Source organism: Rosa chinensis, chromosome 6 (assembly GCF_002994745.2).
Source record: "Rosa chinensis cultivar Old Blush chromosome 6, RchiOBHm-V2, whole genome shotgun sequence".
NCBI lineage: Eukaryota > Viridiplantae > Streptophyta > Magnoliopsida > Rosales > Rosaceae > Rosa > Rosa chinensis.
Window position 1 is genome coordinate 12539477 of NC_037093.1, and position 12093 is coordinate 12551569.

At 36.6% G+C, this 12093-nt stretch overlaps 2 protein-coding genes across 2 annotated transcripts in view; both read right to left on the reverse strand.

Moving 5' to 3' along the window:
* Nucleotides 1-12093, reverse strand: part of LOC112169838 (alpha-amylase) — a 50306-nt gene that overhangs the window by 18437 nt on the left and 19776 nt on the right. The gene's annotated exons all lie outside the window — the stretch shown is intronic.
* On the reverse strand, nt 1515-2832 carry LOC112169839 (tyrosine--tRNA ligase 1, cytoplasmic). The gene has a single exon (XM_024306901.2). It carries the CDS (start codon nt 2818-2820, stop codon nt 1684-1686), a length of 1137 nt encoding a protein of 378 aa, XP_024162669.1. The 5' UTR covers nt 2821-2832; the 3' UTR covers nt 1515-1683.

Consider the following 12093-nt stretch of genomic DNA (forward strand, 5'->3'; position numbering starts at 1 on the left):
AAATTCATGATATATTTCCCCATTTGCTTTTCACTTTTCAGTATGTCAAACTTGATCGGCTTGCACTTCATCTAGATTCTGATATTGGTTCATCCTCCATGGCATGTTAACAAGCAATGGGAAGATTTGCTTCTATCAGAGTGTTCAGATATGCCCAATTAACTCTCTTTACTTGGTTGATCCATGGAACACGTGCACACACATATTCAAGTATTTGTACACAGGTACGTTTTTTTAATAATAATAATTATTATTTTTCTAAACACATTGCTTATATTTTTACTTCAGGTTTTTAGATTTGGTACTAAGATGATAAACCAGCAAATAAATTGACTGAGAAGCATACCTATGTTGCAGAACCATTTTCTGGCAATCTACATTGTCAAAAGAAAATTCCAAAAAGAAGAGAATTACATTATCAATACTAAACTTACTGATGAGCATGTTCAAGGTATTAGCGCGACTGCAACATCAAACGACTACATTTTACCTTCTTTTTGCGTTTCTATTTTGAAACTTCAGGTATTCTTACTTAGCCAGACTGACTGTTATCTAATACCGTAATTGTTGTTTTCTGTTGTGCTGTTACTTCTGCAGGCTTTTCGCCTTTTGGTTACACCTTTTCTTTGGGATTCTTCTCTCACCAGCGTCTTCCTTAGGCAGCCAAAGAGTAGACAATGACCAAAGTTCAGTTATCTAATGTGACAGTCAGATGATGCTTTTGATACTGGAACACAACAGTTGTTATCTACATAAAGCACCAGTTATATATACTGGAAATCATGTGCTTCACAATACGAAGTCTTCCTTTTAAATTGTTTTGCAGTATTTAAAATTTTGTACAAGAATACCAAGAGCAATGTATTTTAAGTTGGATCTTTAAACCTACGAGATTTGATAAAGGTAGAGTTGATTATTCAACTGTGTGACTAAGTACAGCACATGACAACTGTGAAAGTGCACATCAACCTCAAATTTGGATGGGGAAAGATGCATAAATTGTGATTCCAGGTTTTGGTTGCAGTGATAACTTCTAAAGTAAGAAATCAGTCATGAAGTTTATGAAGCTTGGTTGCACTGATTACTTAAGCACACCTCTTAAATATGAAATTATTTTTAAGATATGCTGCACCATTCTAAATATATTTAAGACATGTTACCTGTTCACACCTGTTCATTGGTGATTGCATTCTTCAATGACAAATTATTTGCAGCATTTTCATAATTTTTTTATGTTAGTTCATGTCAAAATATGAAGAATTATCTTGAAATCGGTTTCATATACACGCCGTTTTGGAAAACAAGTATAGTGATTAACGACTGCGTGTCTTTACACTTCTTTTTCCTACTTTTATTCATGAAGGCATGTTCTTTTTCATGCCAAGATGAGTTGGGGCTGTTGAGAGTTAGGGTCGTTGTTCTTAATTTATTGGTGAGAGATAAGTTGTTTATATATGCCTCGACAAGAGTATAACTAGTAGTTCATCAACTAACAAAGATTATGGCGCATAAGGGATTCGGAATTCGACAAGGTGTCTGAGGGAACCATTCTATTCAAGTCAGAGCCATCACTATAAAAGTGTTGCAAAAAAGTGAGAACAAAAGCCTTTATTAACCATAAAATGTCGATAGATTTTAGTGGAGAGGACCATCGTGAAAGAGGAGGAAGAGTGCTGGCATTGATCACCTGGTGACTCTGAAGCTCTTCACACTTCGTAGTAGTTGCTTTGCAGTCGGGTCATTCTTAAAGTGTGATCTTACCGGCTCCAACATTTTGTTCAAGGATTTCGCCAATGCCGGTTTCAGGTCGCCAGGATGAAGCTGGCTGCTTGCATAAGCCTTACTCAGGTCTTCAAATTTTGTGAAAGTGATGTCTCCGCCATTTTTTTCGCTTCGCTCCACAACAAACTCATTAAACCATGGGAAAATCAGGTGCTGCACATACTCCAAACACGGATTGCCCTTGACCTCTCCGGGAACGCAGTGAGCTTTCTTGATTTTCAAGTTCACTTGGGCTTCATCATCTTCCATGAATATGGCGGAGGACTCATCACTTTTCGACATCTTATCCTGCCCTTCCTTCAAGCCGGGCAGCATCCGATGCGACAAGATCACAGGCTTGTCCTTCTTCCCTATTTGATTGCAGTACTCTCTCGCAAGCATGTTCACTTTGAGTTGATCCGTTCCCATTTGGCAGATGTCAGCCTTCAAAAAGAATACATCTGCACATTGCATACATGGGTACATGGCTTGTGCTAAAGGCATGTTATCACCGGCTTCTCGACCCATAATTTGTGTACATCTCTTCATCCTCTCTATCGAGTTTCGTCCTGCAATGTCCATAACAAGAGGCAAGTACTCATGTGCCCTCGAATTAATCTCCTTCGAAGACCACACAAACTCCACTTTTTCAAGGTCCATTCCTATAGATTTCCAAACCTCAATGAAGTAGTGTCCCACGGTCTCAATCTTTTGCATGTCACCCCCCATTTTGTTGTTCATCTTCGCGAACCAGTCTGCAATCAAAATCTTCACCCTGCAGCCGGCTTTCGTGAGCTTGTTCACGTTGATTGCTTTCATAACTCCCTGAGCAATGTGCATCCTGCCCGAGGGTTCGAACCCGTCGTAGGCGATGGGTTCAGGCTTGCGTTCAAGCAGATTCTGAAGCTCCTCTACTTTAATACACTGCTCCCCAACCGTTAAAATCAGCTTGCACCTCTCGGAGACAGTCATTTTTTGGTCTTCAGGCGCATCAGATATCGACATAGGCTTGATCTCGTCTGAAGGAATTACTTGCTCCGGTGCCAATTTGGTTGCCATGATATTGGAGCGTCTGGGTGATGGATTTCAAAGATATCTCTAAACATACGGTGGTCACGCCTTATATAGAGTTCTAGGATTACTTTCCTTAAGGGAATAGGGAATATATTCGCTATCAGAAAGGATTTCCCTGTGGGAAACCTATTGAGTTTAGGATTTGGTGGACCTATTCCGTTTAGGATTTGGTTTGTTTTGTTAATCAAAGCTTATCTGATTCAATTGTTCATGTATGTATGAAATTTGGTTTTCTTTTGTAGCCTGTACTTTAACTTTTCAATCGCTCCGACAACCAAAATTTTCTGTACTCTCAGAGATAAAAGTTGAACTGAAAACAAATAAGAGGTTTGGTTTTTAATCTTATTCATATTTGTTATATTCAGTAAATTATCACAAATCTTTTGATCTGCAACTGTTTATTTAAGCTTAAACCCTGTTTGATTGATTTATGAGGTTTGATGTAAATTTTGGGGTTTTGATCGATTGATGCTTTGTGGATTGATCGGATAGAAAATCAATTTGAAAATGTGAACTGATTTCTTCAATCTGAGGTAAATAACAGTAAATTGTTGGCGTTAATTTGAAATGCTACTTTTTATCTGATTCTTGATTGCAATTTCATTCATATCTACTGTGATTCTTTGCACAACTGTAATTCTTTTGCTTTGGTTCTTAACAATGCAAAGTTTCTGGGAAATTGGTTTTTTGATACTTTTTTTGACTGCTACCATGTAACATATACTGATATACTGTGTGTTAATTGATTTTATGTTTTCTACCTGTATGACTCCAAGTATAATATGTCATGAAAAGTCTGTTTTTGTTTCTAAAAATAGATAAAATCCTATGTTGCAACCTCGACCTGAGTTTTCTGTAGTACATGTTATTACCAGCCACCATGCTTTTCCAAGTGCATTTGTAATTTACTGTACCCCTTTCTCAAGCCTTCTATCTCTAATAGTATCTAGCAGAAAGAACATGGCTTTATGTTCCTTTTCATTGATCTCTTTATTTAAACACGGTATCTACCTTTTGCAGAGACACGAATAAAAATTTTAATTCAAGAGGCACATGACTGGAAGCTTCCCCACTCCATGCAAGCCAATACCACAGGTAAAACTCATATACACAAATCTTATCCTTCTCTATAACTGTCTAGAGAAATTGCTAAACCTTCATGATAAAACAAACTCTTTCTTTGTTAAATTTGAAAAGAAATAGGAATAAGTTTTCTGCTTAAATCTGGTTCTATTCTTTTGAAGTAGCTGACTTTACGATTAATTTCAGGATTTCATTGTTGTTTTGTTTGGCTTTTGCAGATTCCATGTGAAAGCGTAGACCTCATTCTTTTGCTGTTGTTCCTCTGTTTATTGCTTTTCACTATCTCAATCACTTATTCTTATTCAGGTATGTGCTTTTTATTATTCTCTGGTTGATCTTCATATAGAGCTAATGTGTTTGTGCTTTTTCTGTTATCGAGTCTGAGTAAAAATCGCAAGTAATTTTTTTCTTTAGGTGGGGCTGTACTTCCCAAGTTTAACTATTTAGGGGTTGTGGTCAGTATAGTTTTATATTGTTTTCACACTGATATACAGAGAAAGAAAATATAGTTCAGGGCTAGAAATGAAAAACTATTACTTGAAGAATATATATATCCTAAAGTTAATGCATTTTTTCACCACTGCTTTTGTTAACTAAAGGTTTACGAACCTTTTTCATGTCTACTGTATCCGATAGTTTTCTCTTTGAATTTGGATTCCCTTTTTCTCTACCTCACACTTAATAATCTGCCAGCCTAAGCAAATTGTTCATGGTTTTTTGGGGTGGTCTTCGCGTTCTTTAATCACATTTAATTACTCACCACTATATACAGGTAATGGTTGCCATCATATAGTTTATCATTGTCATTCAGGTATTGGTTCCCACAAGTATTGTCCAATATGTACCAAGAACTTAAAAGGAATATTGTTATGATATTCTGTTTGAATTTTGATAATTTCTTAATTTAAATATTACAGGATGTCATGCACCTCATGAGTTGGGTTTCAATTATGAGTATCCTATAAGATTAGGCATACTGCCTTAAGTAATAGTCAAAAAGTACAGATTAGGCATACTGATTTTCTCCTCATTTGACAAGCCGTTGTGTTGTAGTCTGTGGTGTTAAATTCCTGTAAGTTTCTGTTTCTCTTATTCTGGTGTTCTGTATTCATAGTTTTTATCCCTCTAGCTACTATATATTAAATGTTGATGACACGTCAGGCATGAAGAAATAGATGCGCATATAAGATTGTACAAATTGATTTACTTGCTATTCAACACCATGCATTTCCGTTGGTATATCCAAAAGGAGATACAATCTGAGCAGTTATTCTAGATTCACAGTATGCGGAACTTTGTTCCTATTATTTTTGAATTCCTTGCAGTTTGTATTGTTTGTTCTTAATTGGTTTATCCTTCTCCCCCCTTGAAACTTAAAAGACTTCATTTATACATTTGCACAGATATTTTAAATTTCATTACTTTATTTGTTTTAGTATGACAGAAAACTGTAACTGCCTATATTATGAAGACTTGAATTACAAGCCTTCTTCTGTAAAGTTTGCATTAAACAATAAGCAATACACTTGAATCATAACCATCATTTTCCTATTCATACCCCACTGACTTCATTCACATATCCTTTGATTTTTCTTGCCCTGCCAAGCAAAACTCCCTAGCTCTCTATTCCTCTTCCTTGCCAAGAAAGAGGTACACTATTATATTCTTCATGACATGGTCTTTCCACCTTAAAATGACTTCCTTTCTTCACCTTATGATCAACTTCTCCACCTTAGTATCCTACTCTCTCTTACTGAACCAATCCACAAACACATCAACAGTAAGACAATGAGATCCCAATACCTCTTCTCATTATTCTTTTCCGTTATTTTCTTCTTCCATATGCACATAATTCTGCTCAATTTCCAACAGTTGCATATTTGCTTCAGAATGCTTATAGCTGCATATTTACAATTCCTTTCGGATCATTTTTGTTTTGAGTTCACAATTAAGGTGTAGAAATAAGACAAATTGGCGTCATCAATGAACATAGAATATCACTTTCAACAACAACACAACAAAAATGAAATTGCTGAGAAATAGAGGTGGGTGTGTGTGTTTTTTTTTTTTGGAGAATGATAAATGATGGTTTTTCAATGCAGTTATGGCACCGAAGATCAGGAAGACTACGGCAAAAACTTTTTACAAGGTGATCAAGCAACTACTCTTTTTGTATAACTCCAACTAGAGCAGCTAGCTCTTTGAAGATACTCCAGCAGCAACTTTTGTAATGGCTGCTCAGGGCAATAAAAAAAATAGACTTAAAATTGTGTAACCAGTAAGAATTATTAATAAAATCACAACAGAAGATTTTGAACTTACATTCAAAGGATACAGCCAGATATCAATTAGTAGGAGTGTGGTCTTCAAGATCCAAGTAACCTATGGACTGCTCTTCATTTGTTTTATTTTGATTTATCATTTGAAGTTTAAAAAATTGTTTATGTTTTCTCTTCTATCTGTATTATAATTATATCAGAATTGTGTCATTTGGTTTAAGAATAATTATTGACAGTAAGCCTAATAACTCTTTGAACGAAAATTGTGGAACAAGTGGTTGATTATATCGAAGCACAAGTTACTGTTCCGTTGGGTAAGCACTTCTATCTGTTCCTTTTGTTTTGTGTTCCGTGGATTTCTCTGTCTTCAACATGGCTGGAGTATGTGTGCATCATCTAGCTCCTTCTGGTGCATAAATTGTTACAACATTTTGGAGTCAACTTTCTGTTGGTTACTGTTTGGAATGATCTTCCAATGAACTTAAATTAGAAAATATTCTCGATAAAGAATGATGTGTAAGAATTTGCAACCTTCGGTTTTTGAGTCCCTGGATTTATGGATTTTGATTATACTAATAAGCAAATATGTCCTTATCATTTTATTATGTCTTTGGATTATATCCCTACAGAAGAAGTTTTCCCCATTTAATGGTCAAATTGTTTAGTAAGAGCAGTAGTTTGTTTATCAGCCAAACAACAATTAAAACAATACAAATATAACTATTAAACAAATTATGAACTGACTCATGAGTAGGAAACACTAGAAATCTTATTCATTACTTCTGGGCAGGTAATCTGGTTTTGTTTTGAAGCGTTTTTCATTGCCTGATCAAAATTACTGATTTTGAACAATTGGCATTTTGTGTGGGTGAAGGTTGTACTCCGTTTTGCATTTATCGAGTTCATTGTTGCAAGTAGTGTGGGTTGGCCATATGTTGAGATTATATGGATGCATAAATTTGAAGAGTTATATGTTACAGATATGATTTGTTAATTGCTATCTGTTCATTGATATGGTTCACGGTTTTTGTTTAAGCATAAGGTGCTTTGAGTCTTGTCGGGACAATTCTTCAATTCTACACTGTGAGGGTGTTGCCTTCTAAGATAGTTATTGCACCTATTAACCCAACGTTCCTGCCTCCGGTACGTGAACCTCTTTTTTGAGACAGTTAGAGATTTCTGAACTTAAAGCCTTAAGGGCTGAAGCAAGTTCGCAAACCTGTTGCGTTTCACATCCTCTATTTTGACCTTTGGGGTGTATTGGAACACAGAAGGGTCCTAAAATTCTTGAGTTTAGATATGCTCTAAAGTCAAGTGTTCAGATTGGTTTAGACGGATTTAATTGTTTTGTACCACAGAGGTAGTAAGTGTGTGTGGGAATTATTATTAGGGATAATGACCACTTACCCATAGAATACCAAATACAACCCCATACACTCCACCAACTTATTTTCAACCCCAATCACCCAAAAGTTTTCTCTTTTTCTCCCAACTATTCCTTTCACTTAATGTTTATCCCATTAATACCCCTCTCTCTTGCTTTTACTATTCTTTTGCTTCTTTTTATTTTCCTTTGATGAAACGTGGTGGGCCCATCTCAAAATTATTTGTCTAGATATAATTGCAGCTAAATTGCATCCTCTATTCGAAGGTAAACAGTTAAATCTTAATATTCATAATTTCGATTGTTGATAGACTCGAGTTGATTGCTATCTGCAAAATTACTACTAAGGAACTGCAAAAAGAGAGAGGAAAATTAAGAAAATTAAAAACTTATAGAGATAATCTTAGTAGAGAGTCTCCCAATTACTGGGATATTATCTATAGACTACAGACTAGAATCTATCAAATAGAAGAGGAGATAGATAATCTCTTAGATGTTCTGGAAGAGGAACAAAAACCTCTTGATTATTTGAGCATTGGTTAGATCCGCAGATCCGCACATCACTGGTATCAGAGCTTGTAAAACAGCTCAAGGAGAACCCCTCCTTAATGGGGACAATGTCAGAATTGTTATTAGAAAAAATAAATTCTCTACTAAAATCTTCTGATGAGAAACATCAGAAGCTGTTATTAGAGGTATCTAGATGTCAGTCGATTCTAGAAAAATTACCTGCTATAATCCACCAATTGGAAAGATTGGAAAACAAACTGGATTATATCAAGGAACTTCCAAAAACGGAAGAAGAAAAGCTGACAGTTGTCAGTAAAAAAATCATTGAACAGCAAAAAACGCTGGATTCTATGAAAAATATACTGAAGGACAAGAAAGTGCCTACAGTAAAAAAGAAAACTAATGGATTCAAACCATTAGAAAAACCAGACATAAATCATGTTCCAAACATGATTTTTCTGGAACCATCTACTAGCCAGACTAGTATCCGGTATGAAAACCCGGAAAAAAGAGAAATGAAGATGTTAAGCATCTTTGGAAAGAAGAAAGGAGTACAACTCCTAAATGCTGAAGAGTTCGAATTCAACGAAATCGAACAAGAAGTAAAAAATTCCTCAATCCCAAAGTTAGATTTCAAACAGATCTACAAAAGAGGAAAGTTTGATTTAATGGATAGCCATTATTTTAAGCTACTAGAAATTACAACTCCCGCTACAGCAGGTGGAGAGACTGATCTTCTACTAATCACTCCAGCAGAAGTAGCCAGAGCTCAAGCAAAGAAGTACCAATTTATGCATATTGGAGCAGTCCAAGTAGGCATAAATCTGCTTGCTCGTGAAGGAATAAACTGTTCGGTCCTATGCGTTCTACAAGACAACAGGTTAACAGACTTCCAAGCTAGTCTGTTGGGAACACTCGAAGCATCCTTATGCGACCAAGTGGCATATTTCAACTGCTTCCCCAACTTCACCACCAGCTTGAAAGATGCAGCCCACTGCCTCAGACTGAGAGTCAAGACAGATGGTATATCCATGAAAGAAGACATGCAAGAACTCGCAATAGTATACAGGATATACTATAAATTGATGAGTACCACAGTAGCCCCTAAGACAAGGATAACAAACATCCCAGGTCTTACTACTGGATTCCTCACCAATCAGAAGAACCATTCACAGCAGATCCACAAAGTTACTTGGAATGAAGTAACATTTCCTATTGAATGGAAATTATCAGGTCCAAAAAAGCAACCGGAAAGAGCAAAAGCAAAAATCTACGAGAGTAGAAGAACTGGAGAAATCAGCCTCAACTTTGACAATCACAGGAAAAGTGATGTATGTCCTGAGAACCTCAGGATAAACAGCAGTCTTCTGAGAAAAAGCTACAGCACCAGAGAAGCTAGTGTTAGTGGTACAAAACCCACTATTGAAGAGCCAATATCAGAAGAAGATCTGGAAGCTGATCTATGCAGACCAGTCCACATGCTCAGAGTTGAGAAGCTCTATGATCTCTATGAAGAAGCTGAGAATTGTGAAAATCCTGAACGATTAGAAAAACTAATCGAGGATATGAAAGAATTCAAAATCAGAAAGACGAGAAAAGTCTTTCCTTATCAAGATATTGAAATGGAAGAAGGAGAAAGCTCCAGAACTTTCATTAGCAGAGAAAAAGGAAAAGTAAAACTCCCATTACAAAAAGCCCCCACGGGTAAAAAAGGGGAGAGAAATTCCCAAAGATTTGTCCCAGAGGATAATCTGCCTAGAGTCCCTATCACGAACTACGGTATCTGGTTAAATCTAGACAAGAGTCTAGACAAAAGAAAAACCATTGACCAATGGGTAGATAGCCTGATGATGGCCTCTGCACTTACCCTTGGCAAATTTGAAGCACCAGATTTGCAGGTGTACTATGAAACTACTCTCACAGGAGTAGCAAAAAAGTACTACCTATCTTTCAAAGAAACTGCCAGAGGAAGAGACTGGCTTGAAGAAATCAAAAATTCAAAGTCTCCGTACGATTTTGCAGTACCACTGTATGATCAGTTCTGTGGAGATCTTTCAAATCTGAGTGAGAAAGCCAAAGAAACGGCAAAGTCGAATATCTATGCTCTCAAAATCTGTGACATGAGATATTTCGAAGAGTACCTGAATGAGTTTCAGGAATATTACTGTACAATTGGTGAACTAGAGAATACTGATCTAGTTAATCTGTTGCACAGAAAACTCCCTGAACCATGGAGAACAGCTGTGAGAGAAAGCATAGCTGAAAAACCAATTGAAAGATTTTCAGTTGGAGGAATTGCCGACAGAATCCGACAATTACTGAAAGAGCAATGCAAAGCCAATCTTAGAGCTAAGATGGCCAAGAAACAACTCAAAGGAGTTGACAATTTCTGTTATGGAATATTAGATATGCCCACGAACTGGGGATGTCATGAATCCAAATTCCACAGAAAAAAGAAAGAAAAATATTACTCTAAAAAATTCAAAAAGAGTAATCAAAAAAGGGATTGGAAATTCAAGAGGAGTTCCAATTACAAGAAACAAAAGGATGAAGATCCTAAAAAGAAATTCTTCAAGAAAAAGAAGAATACTAATCAGCATAAACAACCAAGCAAGAAAGCTTGCAGATGTTGGTTATGTAAAGCTGAAGGGCACTATGCCAACGAATGCCCTGAAAAGAGTAAAAGATCTACTAAAGCTCTCTTTGAAGAATATGAGCAAATAGTAGAAGTAGCAAATATGAAAGGCTACGAAATAGCCTATTCTGATGATGAAGATGATGACAGGTCAGTCTACTCTGCCTGGTCTGAAGAAGAAGAATCATCAGAAGAGTCTGAGATAGATTCTGAAGTAGAGTACTTCGAATCCAGACAAATGAATGTTTTGAAAATCAAAAATTGGGAAGAAAGCAAGACAGAAGCATTAATGTCTTCTTATCAGGTGAACCCTGGTACATTCGTTTGTGACTATTGCTTATGTCATGAAAAGAATGGTCTCCCTATGTTCTGTGAAGAGTCTAAGAAGACTTATCACAAAGAATGCTTCATAGCTGAAGCAAGAAGAAAAACCAAGAATGGCCTTGTCAGCCAATTGGTTGAACAAGAATATGAAGAATATTTCTCTGAACAAAAAGAGAACGAAGAAGAAAAAGAGGTAGAAACTCTGTTCCAAAAAATTATAGAACCTTCTCCTCCTTCTTCCTCGAAAAAGGAAGAAATCATCAATGAAGAAGAAGTCGATGAAGACGTTGAACTGGTTGAAATACCAGAAAAGGTAGAACTGGTGAAACCACCAGAAACTGTTCATCTCTTAGAACGACAAGAGGATACTGAAACATGGGATCTACTTGGCCAACCTTCTGGCAAGTTTGACTATAAAGTCAGATATGACCCTCCGTTATGGCTCAGTAATCCAGACATCAAAGAAATAATTCCTACAGATTGGGATGATGATAAATCTCCCACTCAGGAACATGTTCCAGAGGAATGTAAACCATTCATTCCAACGGAACAAGCTCAAGAAAATGAGCTTCATCAATCGAAGGTCGTCTCTACCAGTAGATACAGCAACTACATAGAGATCGGGCTAAAATTCCCGGATCATAGAAAATATCATCTACATGCCTTTGTAGATAATGGATCGGGATTTACTGTTGCAAAGAGGTTTGCAATTCCAGATGAACTCTGGAAAGAAGACAAGAAAAAGTCAGCTACTGGTGTTACTTTTGATGGAAGCCATCTCACCATGAAAAAAGTAGCAAAAAATGTTCATATCACCATTGGTGGAGGAACATTTATCATCCAGAATGTTTGGCAATCTGAAGGCCAAGGATCTGATTTCTTGTTGGGAAATGACTTTATTCTCCAACAACGATTCATTCAGGATGAAGAAGCAATCAGCTTCAGGAAAGGAGAACGGGTGTTCTGGGCAGACCGCCTCACACAAGCCAGAACTGTGGTTGGTCCCGGTTTTACTACTCAGTATCAGAGATCACAACAGAATA